Genomic DNA, 22,323 nt, shown 5'->3' on the forward strand with positions numbered 1-22,323 from the left:
CTGCAGTAATTACCTCGGCACAAAAACACCTTATCACAGCGCATTAGAGCTGTCAAAAATGACAAAGAAAGAATTTTAAATGCAGCCAGGGTTCTAAAAAAGGCAGAAACCTGCAAAGGAATCCCCATTAGGCTATCAGCAAATTTCTCATCAGAAACTACAGGCAAGAAGAGAATGGAATATCAGAGCCAAAGATTAAAAGATGAAAACAAACTCTCAGCCAAGGATACTCTGTCCAGCAAAGTTATCCTTCAGATACAAAAGAGAAATAAAATCTTCCCAAACTGTGAGAGCTCATCACCACTAGACCTGCCTTACAAGAAAAGTTGAAAGAAGCTTTTCTATCTGAATCAGAAAGGGAAAAGTACACACAACTTTGAGTAAGGTAGATAGTAAGCAGACAGAGGAGTGAAACTCTGGGACTTCCCTGGTGTTCCAGGGCTTAAGACTCGGAGCTCCCAGTGTGGAGGGCTCAATCCCTGGTTGGTTAGGGAACTAAGATCCCACATGCCATGCAGTGCACAGTCATACAAAAGAAAAAAAGAAAGAAAAGTGAAACTGTATAAGAATAGATTGTTAAACAATTATAGAATAAAACTTTTTAAAATGCAGTAAAAATAACTAATTTGGTCACAAGCTCACAACATCATAAGGGATAATTTGAGAAGACAAAAAGATAAATGGGAAAGAGGGAAAGGATAGAACCCATATAAGCAAATGAAGTTAAGATGCCAAATATCAGCAGTAAAAGGACTATATTATCTGATACATTTTACACAAAACTTCTTATTTCGTGAGTGACACGAAACATACATCTAAAAGAGGTACATAAAACACAAAAAGGAGGAGACTGAGAAAACCTCATGGGAAATCACCTGGCTAAAATGGCAGACACACGGGAAAAGGCATAATGGAGATACAGAGCAACCAAAACACAAAAGATAGAATGCCAGCACTACGTCCTCATGCATTAACAATCACTCTAAACATAAACAGACTGAACTGACAAAGCAAAAGACACAGGGTGTCTGGGTGGAATATAAAATGAGACCCAACCATATGCTGCCTCCAGGAGACTCAGCTCAGCTCCATAAACGAAAACAGGCTCAAAGTGAACAGGTGGAAGATGATACTCTGAGTAAATGGAAACCAAAAGAAAGTAGGGTGGCTATGCTTACACAGACAAAATAGACTTCAAGCCAAACAAGATAACCAAGGACAAAGATGGATATTATGTCATGTTAAAAGGGACGAGTCCTCAAGAAGTGATAACACTCATTCTTTATATAACACTTATTAACATATATGCACCTAACACAGGGGCATCAAAATATATAAAGTAACCATCCACAGACCTAAACACAGCAACACCACTGTGTTAAGCAAACTTAACATTCAACCTACATGAATTAATAGATCCACCAGACATAAAACCAACAAAGAACACCAGGCTTAAATGAAACATTAGATTACATGGATTTAATAGATTCACACAGAACATTCCATCCAAATGCAGCAGAATACACATTCTTCCCAGATGCTCTTGGAACTTTCTCAAGAATAAATCGTACGTTGGGACACAGAACAAATCTCAATAAATTTAAGAAGACTGAAATCATATCTTCAAGCGTCTTTTCCAAACACAATGATATGAAACTAGAGATTAACTACAAGAAGGAAGCTGGGAAAATCACACATTTATGGAGACTAAATAGGATGCTAGTGGACAGCTATTGGGTCTGTAACCACGCAGGACGCTATGGGGTCTTCCCAGGACAGAACCCCTCTGCCACCACTACCATGCTCTCCACTTGGCTCTTGCTGTAGAAAAACGTTGACCTCCTATACCTTCCCTGCGTTCCAAAGAATAAATTTAATCAGAGAAGTGAAAAAATGCAGAAACAAAGGGAAATGGTCAAGCAAGACAAAATAATAATTGTTTAGCCATGAAACAAAGTCAAAGGGCATTCAGTTCCTCTTCAAGGGCTATAGATAATATTCTGAGCCATGTCCTTTGAGCTGTTTTGCAGATACCGAAACTCCCACCAGGTGGGAGAAGTTAACTGTATGCTGCCCCAAAGCACATGGACCCCAGACTAGTTGGAACCCGAAGGTTGATGATGTTGACTCCTAATTACCTCACTATCAACAAATCAGAAGAATGTCCATGAGTTGATCACACACATTTCAACCCTCTCCCTCTCTCTTCTTTAAAGACCTTTCCCTGAAAGCCTCTGGGGAGTTCAAGGCTTGGAGGCATTAGCTGCCTGGATTCCTTGCTTGGTGCCTGCAATAAAGGCTGCACTTTCCTTAACCACAACTCAGGGTCAGTAGCTTGGCCTTACTGAGCACAATCAAGCTCAGTTCAGTAGCAAGTCAATAAAGAAGTTAAAGGAGAAATCAAGAAATACCTGAAGGGAAATGAAAGTATGCATACCAAAATCTATGGGGTTCAGCAAAAGTGATATTAAAAGGAAAGTTTACAGCAATGCAAGCATACTTCAAGAAACAAGAATAATCTCAAACAATCTAACCTTAAACCTCAGTGAAAAAAGTGAAAGTGTTAAGTCGCTCTGATTCTTTGTGATGCCAAGGACTGTAGCCCGCCAGGCTCTTCTGTCCATGGCATTCCCCAGGCAAGAATATTGGAGTGGGTTGCCATTCCCTTCTCCAGGGGATCTTCCCAACCAAGGGATTGAACCTGGGCCTCTTAAACTGCAGGCGATTCTTTACTGTCTGAGCCACTTGGGAAGCCCTAGCCTTTAACCGTAAATCTAAAGGAACCAGAAAAAGAAGACTGAGCAAAGCTGGAACTCAGTATAAAGGAAGAAATAATTAAAAATCAGCAGAAATAAATAGAGACTAAAAAGACTACAGAAAAGATTGATGAAACTAAGAGCTGGTTCTCTGAAAAGAAAAACAAGATTGACATACCTTCAGCTAGACTCACTAAGAAAAAAGAGGGCTCAGATAAACAAAGTCAGAAATAAAAGACAGAAAATTATGGTGGATGCCACAGAAATACAAAGAATTACAAGAGAATACTATGAAGAACTACACACCAAAAAACTGGACAACCCAGAAGAAAAAGAACATCCTTAGGATCATACTGCTTTCAGAGACTGAAATGTAAAGAAACGGAAAAATTGAACAGGACTTCCCTGGTGGCCCAGTGGTTAAGAATCCGCTTGGCGATGCCACAGAGGAACTACCCCATGTGCCAAAACCACTGCAGCCCACACGCTGTGACCACTGAAGCCTCTACACCTGGAGCCCACGCTCCACAATGAGATCACCCGCCACAGTGAGAAGCCTGAGCACGGCAGCTAGACAGGAGCGCCCCTCACCACCACTGCGGAAGGCCCGCGCGAAGACCCGGCACAGCCAGAAATAAACTGACTGACTCAATTTAATTTTAAAGAAAAAATCTGAATAGACTGACCACCAGAAGGAGACTGAAACAGTAATAGAAACATCCCCCAAAACAAAAGTCTAGGCCCAGTGGCTTCACAGGTAAATTCTATCCAACATTCAAAGAAGACTCAATACTTACCCTTCTCAAACTCTTTCAAAATACTGAAAAGGAGGGAATGCTTCCAAATTAATTTTACCAGGCCAACATTAGTACCCTGATACCAAACCAGATACACCATATCAACAAAATGAAGGATAAAAATCATACGATAACCTCAAAAGATGCAGAAAAGGCATCTGAAAGGACATGACATGCATTTATGATAAAAAAAAAAACTCTCAAAAAATGGGCATACACACTGAGGAAACCAGAAGGGAAAGAGACACGTGTACCCCAATGTTCATCGCAGCACTGTTTATAATAGCCAGGACATGGAAGCAACCTAGATGTCCATCAGCAGATGAATGGATAAGAAAGCTGTGGTACATATACACAATGGAGTATTACTCAGCCATTAAAAAGAATACATTTGAATCAGTTCTAATGAGGTGGATGAAACTGGAGCCTATTATACAGAGTGAAGTAAGCCAGAAGGAAAAACATAAATACAGTATACTAATGCATACATATGGAATTTAGAAAGATGGTAACAATAACCGGGTGTACGAGACAGCAAAAGAGACACTGATGTATAGAACAGTCTTATGGACTCTGTGGGAGAGGGAGAGGGTGGGAAGATTTGGGAGAGTGGCATTGAAACATGTAAAATATCATGTAGGAAACGAGATGCCAGTCCAGGTTCGATGCACGATGCTGGATGCTTGGGGCTGGTGCACTGGGACGGCCCAGAGGGATGGTATGGGGAGGGAGGAGGGAGGAGGGTTCGGGATGGGGAACACATGTATACCTGTGGCGGATTCATTTTGATATTTGGCAAAACTAATACAATTATGTAAAGTTTAAAAATAAAATAAAATTAGAAAAAAAAAAAAACAAACATGACATACAATCAGAAAAAAAAAAAATGGGTACAGAAGGAGGATACCTCAACATAATAAAGGTCATATATGACAAACCCACAGGTAACATTATACTGGTGGAAAATTGAAAGCTATCCCTTTAAGAGCAGGAATGAGGAAACCCACTCATATATCTGACAAGAGGTTAACATCTAACATATTATTAACATACAACATCAAAGAAAATATTATGATAAAAAACTAGGCGGAGGCTCTAAATAGACATTTTTCAATAAAAGACATTGAGAAGGCCAACAGGCACATCAAAGATGTTCAGTATCAGTAGTTATTAGGAAAAAAAAATGAAAAGCACAGTATTACCTCATGCCCAGTTAGAAAGGCTGTGATCAAAAATACAGGAAATAACCAGGATGTGGAGAAAAGAACCTTCTACACTGTTAGTCAAATGTAAATTGGTATAGCCACTATGGAGAACAGCATGGGAATTCCTCAAAAAATTAAGGCTGGATCTACCATATGACCCAGCAATTCCACTTCTGGATATTTATCCGAAGAACATGAAAACATGAATTTGAAACAGTGTCAGTTCAGTCGCTCAGTCATGTCTGACTCCTTGCAACCCCATGAATCGCAGCACGCCAGGCCTCCCTGTCCATCACCAACCCCCGGAGATCACTGAGACTCACGTCCATCGAGTCAGTGATGCCATCTAGCCATCTCATCCTCTGTCATCCCCTTCTCCTCCTGCCCCCAATCCCTCCCAGCATCAGAGTCTTTTCCAATGAGTCAACTCTTCACATGAGGTGGCCAAAGTACTGGAGTTTCAGCTTTAGCATCATTCCTTCCCAAGAAATCCCAGGGCTGATCTCCTTCAGAATGGACTGGTTGGATCTCCTTGCAGTCCAAGGGACTCTCAAGAGTCTTCTCCAACACCACAGTTCAAAAGCATCAATTCTTCGGCGCTCAGCCTTCTTCACAGTCCAACTCTCACATCCATACATGACCACAGGAAAAACCATAGCCTTGACTAGACGGACCTTTGTTGGCAAAGTAATGTCTCTGCTTTTGAATATGCTATCTAGGTTGGTCATAACTTTCCTTCCAAGGAGTAAGCGTCTTTTAATTTCATGGCTGCAGTCACCATCTGCAGTGATTTTGGAGCCCAGAAAAATAAAATCTGACACAGTTTCCACTGTTTCCCCATCTATTTCCCATGAAGTGTAAGCACATGTATTTCCACCACAGCACTGTTTACAATGGCTGAGATACAGAAATGATCTCAGTGCCCAGAGTAAATTACTATATATAAATGGGTTGGTTACTGAATTTTTCAATATATTCCATTGCTTTATTATTGCATGAGTACTCCATTGTTTTAATCCCTGTCAAATATAGAGGTTTTACATAATCATCAGATGCCTGTCCCTCTTATCATTTTCAGTAAATTTTGATACTTGTTGTCAAGTCATATTTTAGCTACCTTTAGAAACATTTCATCAATTAAAAACAAATCCCTTGTAACAGTATTTTTAATTTAAATGATTATGTAAATTTCATTATTTTACATTGACATGTTTCATAGTAAATGTTATATAATTTAAAATTATATAAATTTATACATCAACTTGGAAAAAATCAACATATTCATGACAAGTAGCCACGTTGAGGAATGTGGCATCTCTTTCCGTTTATTCAAACCTATTTTAAATATTGAATTTGATAAACATTCTCCTCTCCATTGGAGTCACACTGTTATTTATTTTAATGCTACTTTCCCCACTGCAGTCTCTATTTACTGACAACAGAGAGTCAGGCATTGATGTTCACGGATGTGTATTTGTGACCAGTCATCTGATGTGCCTGTTTTTCACCTGATTCTCACACTGAGCTAGGGACACCCTGGTTTTCTCTATCTTTTCCGTTGTCTCTGATTCTCCATTTCCCACAGCTGGAACCTGTGTCTCCCAGGTTATCCCTGTCACAGCGAGCAAGTAGGGGCAGGCAGACAGCTGGGGGGCGGAGCAGAGACACGAACCCGCCCCTCCAGCTCCACCCCGTCTCAGGTGCCCCCACCTCCTCGGGAGGAGACAGGTGGCCCCAGAGCATCGCCAGGCCCCATCTGAGCCCACACCTGTGGCGGAGGTCCTCGGCGCCCAGGACAGGCAGACAGATAGAGGCACACCCCGCCACGTGTGCTGGCCCCTTCTGGCACCCTACTCCAACCCTGCCCTGCCCCTCCTGCACAGCAGGGCTTTCTGAGCCCCAGATGCCCCCTCTCACGTCCCAACATCCACAAGAATCATCATCAGATCGAAAGCCTGTCCTCTGCACTTTCCCACAGCTGCTGCCTCCCTACTTTCAGATTTTACCCAGTTCCTCCCCAAAGCTTCCCCAAACTTGCAGGATGGTCCCAACCAGGCCACCTCCCTCTGGTCACTCTGTCTCCTGAATGTGCCTCTGTCTCTCTCCCTCTTCCTGAGCAACATGCCAGGCTCATTCACAGGTGCTGCCAGGAAGCCTCTGAAGTCCCTGTCTGACCAGTCCCCGTCCATTGGCCTCAGGTCTGGACAGAAGCACCTTCCCACTTAAGACTTGGGCTTCCTCCACTGGAGTGTCCCAGCGGGAACTGGGGGTCAAGCCCTTGCTGAGCATCACAAGCCCCTTTGCCTCACTGGAATATATGAAAATTAGAACCTGGGACCTCTTGCCTCAAGGCCCTAGCGCTAAGGAAAAACTCAGCTTCTTCTGGATCCAGGGACAAATCTGCTAATAATCTTCACCTAGACGAGGGCAACACGATTCCCTGGACTTTACACTCCTCGAATTCTTTTCTTTTTCTGTGGACTCCAAGACATCTGCCATTTTGCATCTAAATACAGCTTTTTTTAATTATTATTTTGTGTGCAATGTGCTGAGCCTTTACTTTCCAAATCAGGTTTTTCTCATTGAAACGTGATGGTTCCTCTTCTCCCCCTGGATCTGTCTAGGGGTGGGAGTCTGGGGTTCACAGGCTGCCTGATCCATCACTTTCCCGGCACCATCTGGGCATGTCCCTGTCCTGACTGCATGGCCGCTCCTCTGCACCACTTCTTGTGCATTTCAAACCAACATCCCACCATCTTCTACAACATCCCTCGTGGTTAACCAGCTTCTTGGTAACATCCAGCCTTTTCCAGCTTCCCTTCACCTTGGCCTCCTTGGTTAATTTTTTTTCTCATTTCCTAGATCCACCTGTTCTTAAATTTTATTCAAATATCACAACAGTGCAATCTAAGTTTTTCCAGAATAAATCACATTTCTAAATTATGATATCTTTACCTCTTGGGCAACAGTTTTCCTGCTCATATGTAAAATAATCTTTTCAATGACCCATTTTATTTTGATTTTTACTCATCCTTAAATGGTGCATAAACTCTCCAGGCATAGAATATATTTTTGTAAACAGAATGAAGGTTTTTTATTTTCTCCTATCCCTTCATTTTCAACTTGTATATGATTAGAATCTCTTTTAGTTCTTAACTTTAAAGGTTAGATGCCGCTTGAAATGCCCAGTTGTTTGGAAAGTAAATAGCCAGAACCACAAGCAATTTCAGCAAGAAAGTATGATACCATTTAAAAGCTATTTCTAAAATACATAAACTAAAAAAGGTTGAAGCGCTCTCTCTGCCGCCTGGGGCTGAGCCAGGCATGTGGCATGAGCGCCTCCTCCCCCACTGACCGAAGGGGAGGCCCATCGCCTTGGGCAGCCAGCCCTGCATCACCTCCACACACAACACTACTGACTCTGGTTTGGAGGACTCCCAACCACCAGGCCCCCGCTCAGCCCCCTGTTGCCAGCCCAGCTTACCTCCAGGTCCTGCCACCCACTGGCCTGGCTGAGAACCAGGTCCTTTTACTCCTGCCTCACGGCGCTCTCTGAACCCCTGACCTTGGGCTCCAGGGACCCAAGACACATGAGTGCCAGGCTCTCCTGCTCTCACTCCCTCACCTCTATCCTCCTCACACACATGATCTTGAGAACCAGCTTCTCTGCCGTTACATCTTCTGCAGCCCCCAGGCTGGGGAGCTGCGCGGTGGGCCCATGGGACCCCTCCACCACCTGTCTTCACAGGGTCTCGGTTGCCTCAGGATTCAGAAGCACCAGTTTTTCCTCAAACATGCTCAGCTCCCTTTAAAACACATCCTATCAACTCCCTTTCTCGTGTCTTATTTAAAGAACAAATAATTATCCAATATTCACATACATTGCTCAAACTGTTTTTTAAGTTGATTTTGTCATAAAGTGCAGAAATCTTACCAGGAATCAAGCTGTTCAAGTACCATCCACATAGAAAATAAAGTCCTGAATCAAACAGAATCATCCAGCAAACCCATCCAAATGTCATGCCTGCTACTTCTGGAGACTGGTACATGTTATCCCACTGAATCCCTGGAAGGAAGAGAAAGGTCAGCGTCAGCACTGCTCATCCTCTTTCAGGGCAGACTTTGATGACCTGAGTCCACTGCGCCCAGGGGCAAAGCTGCTGCTGCTGCTGCTGCGAAGTCGCTTCAGTCGTGTCCGACTCTGTGCGACCCCATACACAGCAGCCCACCAGGCTCCCCCGTCCCTGGGACTCTCCAGGCAAGAACACTGGAGTGGGTTGCCATTTCCTTCTCCAATGCATGAAAGTGAAAAGTGAAAGGGAAGTTGCTCAGTCAAGTCCGACTCTTAACGACCCCATGGACTGCAGCCTATCAGCTCCTCCATCCATGGGATTTTCCAAGCAAGAGTCCTGGAGTGGGGTGCCATTGCCTTCTCCAAAGCAAAGCTAAGCACAGCTAAAACAAAAGGAAGGTCAAGGCCATGGGTCCTGGCCTTCCAGTGAAGTTCTGGCTTCATCTCACACCGACAAGGACAGCAGGTGGGTGACCATTAACAACACTTGAATATCTAACATTTAAAAATTTTTAAAGGTTGCTTTGCTTATACCTAGTTTACTTGCTTAACTAAAAAAGTCTATATTTAGGGGAAATAAACCTGTTTAAAAACAAGATGAAAAGTCCTTGAGCACCCACTCTAAATTATACTATTGTTCTTGGAATATATATAAATAGGATACAGCATATGCAGTAGGAAAGAATCATTCTCTTCTAACAATATGTTTGCAAGGTATTGCTGGATTAAAATTAATTCTGTGGTGGTTCAGTCACTCAGTCGTGTCCAACTCTTGAGATCCCAAGACTGCAGCCCACCAGGCTCCTCCATCAGTGGAACTTTCCGGGCAAGAATACTGGAGTGGGCTTCCGTTTGCTACTCCAGGGGATCTTCCCAACCCAGGGACTAAATCCAGGTCTCCCACATTGCAGGCAGATTCTTTAATTTTTTTTACAAGAAATATTCATCTTTCTCAATTTTCCTATGGTACTAACCTGCTGCTGCTGCTGCTAAGTCACTTTAGTCGTGTCCGACTCTGTGTGACCCCATAGACGGCAGCCCACCAGGCTCCCCCGTCCCCGGGATTCTCCAGGCAAGAACACTGGAGTGGGTTGCCATTTCCTTCTCCAATGCATGAAAGTGAAAAGTGAAAGTCAAGTCACTCAGTCGTGTCCGACTCTTAGTGACCCCATGGACTGCAGCCTACCAGGCTCCTCCACCCATGGGATTTTCCAGGCAAGAGTACTGGAGTGGGGTCCCATTGCCTTCTCCGATGGTACTAACCTAGAACTCAATAAAATAAATGTTTCAGGGCGTCCCTGGCGCTCCAGTGGTTAAGAACCTGCCTTGCAGTACAAAGGGCACTGGTTGGATTCCTGGTCCAGGAAAATCCCGCATGTCACGGATCACCTAAGCCCGAGTGGCACAACTACAGAGCCCAAGCTCCAGGGCCAGAGAAGCGCAACTGCAGAGCCTGCCAGGCCACAGCTACTGAAGCCTGTGTGCCGGAAGCCCATGTTCCACAACGAGAGAAGCCACTGCGACCGGAAGCCCGCACACAGCCACTGGAGAGTAGCCCTGCTCGCCCGCACACAGCCACTGGAGAGTAGCCCTGCTCGCCCGCACACAGCCACTGGAGAGTAGCCCTGCTCACCCGCACACAGCCACTGGAGAGTAGCTCTGCTCGCCCGCACACAGCCACTAGAGAGTAGCCCTGCTCGCCCGCACACAGCCACTGGAGAGTAGCTCTGCTCGCCGCAACTGGTGCAAACTCCACACATAACAACCCAACACAGCCAATAAATGAGCAAATAAATGTTGCAACATTGTGGACTTATTGGAATCTGGATCAAAATATTCAAACACTCTAACAGTAACCATATTTCTTCCATATTCTCATGATCCCGTTTAGTTTAAAAATCAGTTCAAAGAACTCAGGATAGGTCATTTCAGGATGACTCATCTGTTTTAATACAGTTTTAGTGTTGTATAGTTCAGGACAGTTCAACATGTTTTACCGAAAAGTCTGAGAATTTCAAGACAGGCACAAATTCATGAGCTAATGTAATGAAATCTGGAGTTTGGTTTCATATATGGTATACATTTTCCCTGCATCTTCAATGTACCACAAAAATCATATAAACATCTAAGAAATACACGTCTCCTCTGGTCTAGAATTTTAGTTGCCAAAATCCCAATATAAGTGAAGATTATTGCCAACGGTTTTTTAAATGTTTGTAGGGTGATCAGTGGGAGAAGGCAATGGCACCCCACGCCAGTACTCTTGCCTGGAAAATCCCATGGGCGGAGGAGCCTGGTAGGCTGCAGTCCATGGGGTCACTAAGAGACATGACTGAGCGACTTGACTTTCACTTTTCACTTTCATGCATTGGAGAAGGAAATGGCAACCCACTCCAGTATTCTTGCCTGGAGAATGCCAGGGACGGGGGAGCCTGGTGGGCTGCCGTGTATGGGGTCGCACAGAGTCGGACACGACTGAAGTGACTTAGCAGCAGCAGCAGCAGCAAACCAACACCAGGATCTCCTTCCAAACCTTCTGCTTAGTAACTGACACTCTCTACTCTATCACTTGAAACATGATAACTATACAGTTCCAAAAACCTGAGTCACTTAGAGTCACTACTTAAAAAACTGCGTCCTCTTACCTGCCTCTTGCCCTTCTAGGAATGTAATAAAAAACACTCCTTGTCCAAAGGCGGTTGTGGAGAGGAGGCACTGCCCGCAGATTGAGGGAGAGAAGAGAAAAACAGAGAGTTAGTGCTTGACTGGGGACCGGGGAAAATCCACAGCACTGAATTCAAAGAGAGAAACCACTGCACGTTCAGGCGCGAATGATGTAAACCACCGCTCCAGGTGGTGGTTCCAACGTCTGAACCCAGGACTGGGCCACGCATCATTCCAGTCTGAAAAGTGTGACAACAAGCCAGTTTTTAATGTTAAAAGGAATTACTTCTCTTTACTGCAGTGTTTGAAGTGTCATAAATCCAACGCACTGTACACAGAAACCTATAACACCAAACAGTGGGAAATGGAATAGAGCAATTCACTGTGTTTTATTATTAAGTGAAGGCCCTGGAGCACACTGAAGGCAGACTGGACGCCGAACACGCACAATTCTACGTGAGAAGAGGGTGCATTGGAGGAAAATGTTATTTCATCTCCAGTGGAAGGTCTTGTGTTTAAGGAAAAAAAAAAAAAAACCTTACTGGAAAAGTATCTCACATTTAAAAATATAATGTACAGGAGTCAGACTTTTTATTTGCTAGAAGCAATTTCAGCATATAAAAAGGAAATCAGCCTTCATGTACATAAAATCTTAAATCTAAGGACTGAAATAAAAAACAAAAAACATCACTTGAAACTCAAGTTTTGTTGAGTTTTACAGGCCGGATGTTTTATTGGCCGATGGCTTGTTTTCCCCATGTAAGGAGTATGTGAGGGGGGCACCGGGTGGGGGGAGGCGGGGGGGGGAGGGTCCCAGGTGTTTCCACTATTCGGCAAACACCTATTTAACACACAAGATGACTGGTTATGAATGACTACAGGCAGGACACAAACTAATCCCGACTGAGAAGCACGTACCAGGGGGTAAAATACTGATGAACACCGTGCCCGTCTATGCTTATGACTTGCGGAAACCAGGTTGGTTTGAAGGGCGTACTGATGTTAGAGAAAAATAATTCCGTTTTCTTGGAAGCACTGATATTTTACTCTGAGGCATGAAATGAGCAGAGACTGTGACCCCCGCCCCAGTGAGGGGGCCGGGAGACCTCTGAAGGCCTTGGTCATCCCATGGCAGCACTGGGAGTCTTTCTTAATAACTTAAGCACAGTTGACTTAACAGTATTCTGTTGGTTTCAAGTGTACAACATGGTGATTCAATACTTTTACAGATGATATTCCACATAGAGTTCCCATAAAATAGCGGCTCTACCCCGTGTTGTATGTCACATCCTCGGAATGTTCATTTGGTCCCTAGCAGTTTGCACCTTTTAATCCTCTACCCTCCCTTACACCTCCCTCCACTCCCTTACCACCACACACTCCGGTAACCACTAGTTTGCTCTCTGTATCCATGAGTCATCTTCTGCTTTGTTATATGGTCCTTTGTTGTATATTTTGGATTCCACATTCAAGAGAAAACATACAGCACCTGGAGGTTTCTGTCTTTGCCTGACTCTCCCCCTGGTCCCTCCTCAGATCCTCCCTCCAGCTGGGGGACTCCAATCACACTCCCCTGCCTGTGGGGAGGACCTGCCCTGCCCTTGAGCATGTGGGAGGTTTGCATGACATGACAACAACACCTTTAACCCCAGCTCCTCCTCCCTTCCAGTGGGGGGCTCCTGCCCTGTGTCTCTGCTGTGTGTCAGCACCATGCTTGCCAGGCGTCATCAAAAAGCAGATGAGTGTCTGTCTTCTGAGTGTTTATATCACAGACCAGCAAGTATTCTAATGCTTTGAGAGCTACATTCTAAATGAATGACTGATGCTGCCAAAGGAGAGTTCTTTCCACCTAATGCAAAGTAATTCATGATACTTCAAGGAAAAATGTGTATTTCTTACTTCTAAAATAGCTTTGGAAATCTGTTTCATTCCACATAAAGAGACACAGAGTCAAGGGCTTCCTTTAAGATGCTCTTGAGTGAAACAGTCTTCAGAGGACAGTCCCCGTCATGTAACGAGTGATGGTCTCTCACAGGCCGTCCTCTGTGGTCTCAGTGGCCCCACCCATGGCAAGGCTGCCCTGAGCTGGGAGGACAGGCCATGGGAGGTGGGAAGCCCTGCAGAGCTGAAACGGTGCACTGACACGTGGAGAGCGTGGGCTGTGTGCTGCCGGGGACACGCAGTCCTGTTTTGCAGTTTCACAGCACAGCACACTTACCAGATTTCCTCTTCATGGGCTCTAAAATCACTGTAGATGGGGACTACAGCCACAGAATTAGAAGATGACTGCTTCTTGAAAGGAAAGCTAGGATAAACCTAGACTGCATATTAAACAAGCAAAGATATCACTTTGCCGATAAATGTCCATCTAGTCAAAGCTATGGTTTTTCCAGTAGTTGTGTACGGATGTGAGAGTTGGACCCTAAAGAAAGCTGAGCACTGAAGAACTGATGCTTTCGAATTGTGGTGTTGGAGAAGACTCTTGAGAGTCCCTTGGACAGCAAGGAGATCCAACCAGTCCATCCTAAAGGAGATCAACCCTGAATATTCATTGGAAAGACTGATGCTGAAGCTGAAGCTCCAATACTTTGGCCACTTGATGCAAAGAACCAACTCACTCACTGGAAGAGACCATGATGCTGGGAAAGATTGAAGACCAGAGAAGGGGACAACAGAGGATGAGATGGTTGGATGGCATCACCGACTCAATGGACATGAACTTGGGCAAACGCTGGGAGATGGTGAAGGACAGGGAGGCCTGGTGTGCTGCAGTCTGTGGGGTCTCAAACAGTCAGACACGAATGGGCGACTGAGTGACAACACACTTACCAGGAGCGTCTGCAGGGTGGCGCCCATCTGGTCGTGCAGCACCAGCAGCACGATGTAGGGCAGAAAGCTGGCCGTGTACAGCAGGCTGCTGCACAGGGCGGCCATGCTCGCACGGCTGAACAGCGCGCTCAGGAGGTAGCTCAGCGTGACCACCGACACGCCGAAGTCCAGGAGAAAGAGGAAGACGATCCAGGCACTGCTATAGGTGAAAATGCCGCTGACCTTGAGGACGAGGGCCAGGGCGGCACTGCTCACCGTCAGCACAGCCACATTCTCCAGGAACCAGGCCAGGAAGTGGACGGCCGGGTGCACGCCCATCATCCTCATGTACTGTCAACACAGAGAGGACAGCAGGTCAGCACGGGGACTGAGAGCGAGAAGGGCAGGTTCCCGGGAAGGCCACAGCTGTGTGGGGCTGGGGGAAGGGGCCGCTGTCGTGGACACCTGGCCCCAGAGGCAGCGCACCAGACACTTTGCCCAGAGTCGGCGTTTAGTTGAATGATACCCCAGCAGAGCAGGTCGCTGGCTGTGAAGAGGTAAGAAATGGGACCAGGTGACCTTAGACCAACCTCAAGGAGGGACCCAAAACCCCAGCTTGACCAGCCACACTCTTGCTGCCTTCCCTTGTTTATTGAGCTTCCGTCGATTGTGTTCTTTTATTTGTCATTTGGTGTGTCTTGGGTTTGTTTAATAAAAACAAACAGAAAAATGAAGGAGGAAACACAGAGCCTTAAGCTGCTCTCTGAGGCTTACTGCTCAGGTTCTAGAGCGAGTTTTGCAAAATAACTCAGGTTAAAATCATGACACTAAAATTTATCTACCCACTAACCTCCTGCTTGCCCATCTATAATGGGGTGACATCTCTGGGTGTGGGGCTGAATACTCGAAGATGAGAATAATTTGGATGCACCCGCAGCCCCACAGCCTCACTAACCCCGAGGTCCAGGGGAAGCAGCTGGACGGGGAAGAAACACAGAAATCCAGGAATGCATGTGTTCCACACAGGTAAACTACCTACAAAACGGAAGTGCGATTCTAGTCAAAACGGAATGAGATGCACTTTGTACTCTCTGCACCCTCCCTTTTCTTTAATGAACACGTGGATCGCGTGTGCCCAGGCATCGGCCCAGATGAACGGGAGGCTTGGTCTTTTCTGGATGCTGTTATGAACTTTCATTCTTAAAAGCAGTTTTGATAGTTTCAAGTTTTAACGAAAATAGCAAGGCTACACACAAAGAATTTCAACTGTAAATGAAGACGGTAATTCTGTCTGTATGTCCGTCTAGGTCACATGAGCACCAACGCTGCTGACTCTAACGGGACCATCTGCAGCCTCGCTCCCTCTCTGTGGGTGAACCAGATGTGTCAACTGTACAGCTCTGGCAGGGCATGCGGCTTCTCTCCTGCGACAGTGGGACCCAGCCAAACACACAGGGTATCCGGCCACCCCCAGTCGCTGCCCCTTCCCCTCCCCCAGGCTGCTTACCTCTTCCAGCTGGATCTCCCGCTCATAAACCAGCTTTCGGACCATGCTGGCCACAGACACCATCCACGTGAGCATCATTATCAGGGGGAAGAAGAAGCCGACGTTGTTTAAGAACCTGTAGGGACAGGCCAGTCAGCATCCAGGCTGCCCCAAGATGCTCTCAGTGAGTTCAGCTCCCACACTTCATCCTGCAGTCCTTACAGCCCTGGGGTTCACCCAGGAACACAACCTCGTTTGACCCTATGACTGGAGCAGAACCACTGCTGGGTACCCTGATTTTGAAGGATACTAAGTGCTAAACCTCACAGAACAGAGTAAAGAGAGAGTCATGAGGGGCCTGGAATTGGAGGAACCAGACTCTGGGGTTCTTGGAGTCACTATCCAAGATCCAGAGAAGTCCAGATGTTTTGCACAGACTTTTCAGAGTGAGACCATTTCATGCAAATTAAAGAGAATAAAAAACTGAAGAGAAATTACAATACATGGATGTATAACTCAACCCTTTTCCAATCTGCTCTTGGAAATGAGTCCCAACCAACAAGGGAAGGAAAAACTGACACTGTGATTCTGATACATATTTGGAAGAGACGGCCAACTATTCGAAAAAGCTGCTAAACATAATCAAGTTCACATGAGAGTTACATGAAAAAATGTATGTAAGAACTCAGGTTAAATCATCTGAAGAGATCTTCTTCAGGAAGTTACCAGAAGACAAACCAGCCCACAAAAGAATGACTTTTGTGCATTCTTTTGGATAAAGATAAAGAAAGGATAAAGCAAGAAGTGACTGTATTTCCAGTAAAAATAAGACTGAAACAAATATTAAAAATAAGGTGACAAGACAGACTGGAAATGTTTTGTTCCTGGAAATGTAAAAATGAGACAAAAAACAAAAATTGCAAGATTGGGGAAATGAGCCAGAGAGGAAGAATAAAGTTGATGAAATCCAAAATAAAAGGCTATTATTAGGCTATTTGTTTTGGGCTTCCCTGGCAGTCCAGGGGTTAAGAATCTGCTTTGCAATGTAGGGGACATGGGTTCCATCCCTGGTCTGGAAAGATCCCACAGGCTGCAGAGCAACTAAGCCCACATGCCACAATTACCGAGCCAGCGCTCCAGAGCCCCTGAGCTGCAGCTACTGAGGCCCATCCATCTAGAGCCTGTGCTCCACAATGGGGAGCCACCACAGTGAGGAGCACGCACACCACAAATGGAGAGAAGCCACTGCCCGAAGCAACTCGAGAAAGCCTGCACACAGCAACGAAGACCCACCAGTCAACACATACAAAGAAATCAATCTTTTTTTTTAAAGGCTATTTTTTTTAACACTGACAAATGTAGACTACAAGTTCAGTCATCTTCTAATGGTACAAAGGAAGACATTAGTGGAAGAAGAAAAATCATGTTTTTTATTGGTCATGGTTAAAAAAAAAAGGATTGATAATATTTATACAAAGTTACAACTACAAGGCAACCACTAGAACAGCAGAACATGACTAAATATAAATAAGAAAAATATAAGACACAATTAAGACCATATACACATGAAATTCCATTTCATACTGTTGAACAGCTAACCTCACCTGTGTAAGAAGTTATGTGCTGCTCACAACAGACACGCCTGAAAGAAAACACTTCAGAAAAGTTTAAGATGAAAGGATGGGCAAAAGGCATGGCAGCAAATGAGAATCCAGAGAGAGAAAAGAAAGGAGGAAAAGCAGAAACCACTAATTTAACCATATACAAAGTAGAATGACATACTACTAAGGACATACTAATGAGACATACTAAAGACATACTACATAAGAAAGACCCAGAACACAGTTATTCACAGCTCTGCACAGAGCAACTCAACCTCAAGACTAGAAGGCCAAACCACAGGAAAAATTGAGGGCACGTTCCAGAAGCAGGGACTGTGACTTCTCTCTTTAGCTCAGGACAGATGAAGTGGACAAAACAAGGACAGAGAACTCCTAAATAACAAAGTTAATGCAGGTAAATTTTCCACTACAAAAACAGGACATTAAAAATTCTTTTCAAGTGCCCATAAATCATTCATCAGATTATATATTAGTTGATAGAGGAAAATGCCATACATTCAAAAAATAAAAAGGATTAAGACAGTATCTTCTGGTGGCAAATGCAAGAATTAGGATTTATCAGCAATATTTAGGGTATGATGCAATTTTTGGATTTTTGTCAATCTGATTTTTTAAATGCTATCTCAGACTAGCTTTAATTTGAATTTTTCTTATTAGGAGTAAGCTGAGCAATTTCATATGCCTAAAATTCCAGAGAATTTCCATCTGGAAATTGAAAGAAATTTTACTTAAACAGCTCTTGGGTCAAGAAGATTATAGAAACCCATACTGCAAGTGTCTACAAAACAATGAACTTTAAGTCATATATCAGATCCATGGGAGGTGGTTAAAATAAAGATTGAAAGAAAAGTCATCACCTTAGGCAAACACATAAATTAAAGAGAAGAAAAAAACATTAACAATAATGAATCAAACACAAGTCTCAATTATCAAAGACAATTATCAAAGACACACGGACTTCCCTGGTGGTCCAGTGGTTAAGAATCTGCTTGGCAATGTTGGAGATGCAGGTTCAATCCCTGATTTGGGAGGATTCCATACGCTGAGGGGCAACTAAGCCCATGCACCACAATTAGAGAGAATCCCTCGCATGCCGCAACTACCCAATGCAGCCAAATAAATAAATTAATATCTTTTTTAAAAGTACCAAAGAAACAGCATAACAATTGACCATACATAAAAGTGAAGAAGTAATAAAAATAAAAGCAGAAACAAGTAAGTAAGACAAAAGAAGAGAATTGATAAAGTCCAAGTGCAGTTCTTTGAAAAGATAACAACAGAACAAGAAAATAAGGAAATTTCGTGTGCCCCGAGTGAATTTTTAACACACAGAAGTGTGTTGAAAAGGGAGTAACTACAGACAGAGAGAAAATGAAGGAGCAGGAGGCAGGGGAGAAGGACCGCGGTCATTTTGCTTGGCCTCAAATCCTCACTCGGACCTCAGGGAAGAGGCTGATACACAATGTTGACGCATGTGCACCTCCACCAGCTTCCCAACTGGGCAAGAAAAGGTCCTCTGACTCTCACCCCTGGGGCATCCTACAGGGGAGGGTGACCGTAGTTCTCGGGGTTCACATGGTCCTGGTTAATCCTTGTCTGCAAGCCTCCAGAAGGCGGGAGCAACACCTATTTTCACCACCAAGTACGACAGTCCAATACATACATGACACATAGCAAATGCTCCATGAATGGCTTCAAATGAAGAAACAGCACAAAAACTTGCACTCTTAGCAAGATGTCATGATTTCAAGTATATAAAATATGTATCACAAGGTAAGCAAGGATACTCCACAAACAAAATAAACCAACTTATGATTTAGGAAAGGGTATGAAGTATGGTTTTTTTCCCTCTATTTTCTTAACTCTTGACAGCCATTTGTTCATAAAACCTAACAAAAAAGGAAACATATTAAATCAAGGATGTCTAAGTGACCTCAGAAAAAGGACTATCTGTCACCTCCCTGTTATCTGGACAGCATGAATTAAACAAACCTGTTCCAGACTCTTCTGAGTATTTATCCTTACTCTGGAACCCAAACAAAAGCTTGTCAACAAATTTTGAAATGAGGAAATCAAACATTTTCATTAAAGTCTTTTTAAAAGGATACTCTGATCTTCATAAACATTTCATTGTCACCATCGCTTTTCCTGAAGGTGGCGAATCCCTGATCTGCATGTTAATAACGCCCCTGTTAATAGAGTTTTCTCTGTGCCCTGCCTCTATTAGCAGCGTCCCGGGAGTTCAAAGACAGAAAATGATGAGCATGTTGAATCAAAACTGTACATGCAGGAAGAAGCACTGGAGAAATACGCTTTCTTTTTCTTGTCTCTCAAGATGCATGACATCGGTGCAAGTGCAGGGTGGTGGTCAACCTCCACTGCCCACTACACTTCACCCCAGCTCACCCTCCTGGCCTCCTGACTGCCTTTTCCCCTTCATCTACCTCCAACCCACCCATGACCCCAGTGCCAGGCTGATGCAGGTTCTCTGCCTCTACCACCCTCTCCAGCACTGGGGCTCGAGTCCCTTGTGACTCATGATATGGGCGAGGAAGGCACTCAGAGAGGGGTAAATCTGGGGCTCTCAAGGCTCACATCAGGGCTGTGCCCTCCCTCCCAGCCTGTGCCAGATGCACACACAGAAGTGTGTGGCTTCCCCAGCCCTGGAGAAGGGAGTCTGATTTCATCCTCTCCTTTCCCAGTCCTGTTTACTAACCCACTGGGATAATCAAGGAGGAGGAAGGATGAGAATGCACGCACACCTCTCTAAACACAGCACCACCCCATCACCACCCGTGTCTCACTCTGGAGCGTCGAAAACGGAAGGGCATCCCAAGGGTGGGCACTGCCCTGGGTCCCCTCAACTGACCTTCCCCTCACTGTCACCCCAAGAGATCACCCACCGAATCACCCAGTTCAACACAGACCCCACTAAGCCACCGCCCCAAGCCTCTGGGAATCCCCCACCCCTACATGTGGGTGGCGCAGACCTAAACTGTAAGGATTTCTGCTGAAGAACAAACACGCTTTCTCTGATTCCCTAGTTCAGGTGGGAGGAAGCCCCCTTGAATAGTACTCATCAAACTTATTCCAAGGGGTGTTTGAGGCTACAGATGCCTGATGTCAGTTTTAACCGAACACATTGTCTCAACAATTCTTCTTCTATTTGGATGGCTCAGATAGAAATGAGCCTTAGGAAATCAAAATGGAGAATGGATTTTCTTCCAGTGCTTTGTAGTGGAACGACTATGCAGAAGCTCCAGGATTTTCCTCTATCCGGTCTCCCAACACAGGGCCCCCCACCATGGCCAGGGTACTCACAGGTCGCTGGTGTGGCAGGGGTATGGGATGGCCTGGGCCTGTGTGGCCGGGTCCCGGGCCTCTTGCCCCGTCTGCACCGAGATGATGGCTCTTTCGATCATGTCTTGCAATGGCACAAAGATGTAATTATACTTGAACCCGTCGGCTGGGAGGCTCTGAGGGTGGAACTTCCAGAAAGGGTTTTTCACCAGATCCGTTCTCATGCTATACAAGATACTGGTCCGGATGCTGTAGGTGACCTGGGGCTGTAGCTGCAGAGATTCTGAGCTGAGGTTCTTACCAACTAAGGAACTGTTGAATATGATGCCTAAGGTCAGAAAAGGGCAAACAAGGGGTCATCATAACCTAGGAGAGGCTCACAGCGCGTCAGCACCGGTCTGACCAGACCATCCAAGACATTCAGCTCAGTCCCTCCCCCATCATGCAGGGGCCTCACTCCGGGCAGATGAGGCTAATCTGTGTGACACAGCCCTCAGCCATTAGGTAGAACCAAGACCTCCTAACTCCCTACTTTTTCTTGAGTACTTGCTCTAGCTACAGCTTCTAATATAATATTGACTGTGTATATGTGTGTGTGCACTCAGTCACGTCCGACTCTCTATGACCCCATGGACTGTAGCCATCCAGGCTCCTCTGTCCACAGAATTTTACAGGCAAGAATACTGGAGCAGGTAGCCATTTCCTACTCCAGGGGAATCTTCCTGACCCAGGGATCGAATCCATATCTCTTATGTCTCCTGCACTGTAGGTGAATTCTTTACCACTGAGACACTGGGGAAGTCCATAAAATTGACTAGAAGTGTCGAAAGTGGCCATTGTTCCTGATTCTAGGGGGAAAGCTTTCGTCTTTCACCACTGAATATTTTGCTGGCTGTGGGTTTTTCTTATATGGCCTTTATCATGGTAGGTTTCCTTCTATTTCTAGTTTATTAAGTGTTTTTATCATGAAACAATGTAGAATTCTGTGGAATTCTTTTATTGCATTGAGATGATTTTTTTCCTTTCATCTTATTAAAGTGACATATCACATTGATTAATTTGTGTCTGTTAACCTATTCGCAGATTTCAGGAATGAATCTCCATTGGTCATAGTAATATAACCCTTTTAAAGTACTGCTTTCATATGCTTGCATTTTGCTCAAGATTTTTATGTCAATATTCATAAATGATATCCGTAATTTAAAAGAACTGTCTTTTTTATTTTAATAAAACCAACACTGTGGTGTCATAAATACATAAAAATTAATTTCCTTTGCATTTTTTCAGGACTTGAAAAATCACACGAGGCTGCTTAAATAATCAGGATTTCCTTCCATGGGATAAAATATGTCCCTAAGAATTGATGTCTTTGGTTTCTGTGTTCTGCTATAGTAATTCTTCCAACTTCTTATATAAAATCCCCTGTGGGTTGAAGTCCGCCCTTCGGAAATTCATAAGTTGAAGCTCTAACCCCTAGTACTTCACAATATGACCTTGTTTGGAGACTGAGCCTTTACAGAGGTCACCAAGTGAAAATGAGGTCACAAGATGTGCTCTAGCCCAGAAGGACTGGGATACTTATAAGAAGGGGAATTTTGGAAAGACACACACAG

At 44.6% G+C, this 22,323-nt stretch overlaps 1 protein-coding gene across 2 annotated transcripts in view; it reads right to left on the minus strand.

The window, feature by feature from the left end:
* Positions 1-22,323, minus strand: part of ABCA13 (ATP binding cassette subfamily A member 13) — a 335,950-nt gene that overhangs the window by 234,625 nt on the left and 79,002 nt on the right. For both annotated transcript variants that reach the window (XM_070787451.1, XM_070787452.1), the window contains exons 17-21: positions 20,732-21,038; positions 15,810-15,924; positions 14,324-14,653; positions 11,476-11,545; positions 8,693-8,824 (exon numbers count right to left, since the gene is read on the minus strand). In XM_070787451.1, the coding sequence (XP_070643552.1) occupies positions 8,693-8,824; positions 11,476-11,545; positions 14,324-14,653; positions 15,810-15,924; positions 20,732-21,038 (954 nt within the window). The remainder of the gene's footprint in view (positions 1-8,692; positions 8,825-11,475; positions 11,546-14,323; positions 14,654-15,809; positions 15,925-20,731; positions 21,039-22,323) is intronic.

Source organism: Bos indicus, chromosome 4, assembly GCF_029378745.1.
Source record: "Bos indicus isolate NIAB-ARS_2022 breed Sahiwal x Tharparkar chromosome 4, NIAB-ARS_B.indTharparkar_mat_pri_1.0, whole genome shotgun sequence".
NCBI lineage: Eukaryota > Metazoa > Chordata > Mammalia > Artiodactyla > Bovidae > Bos > Bos indicus.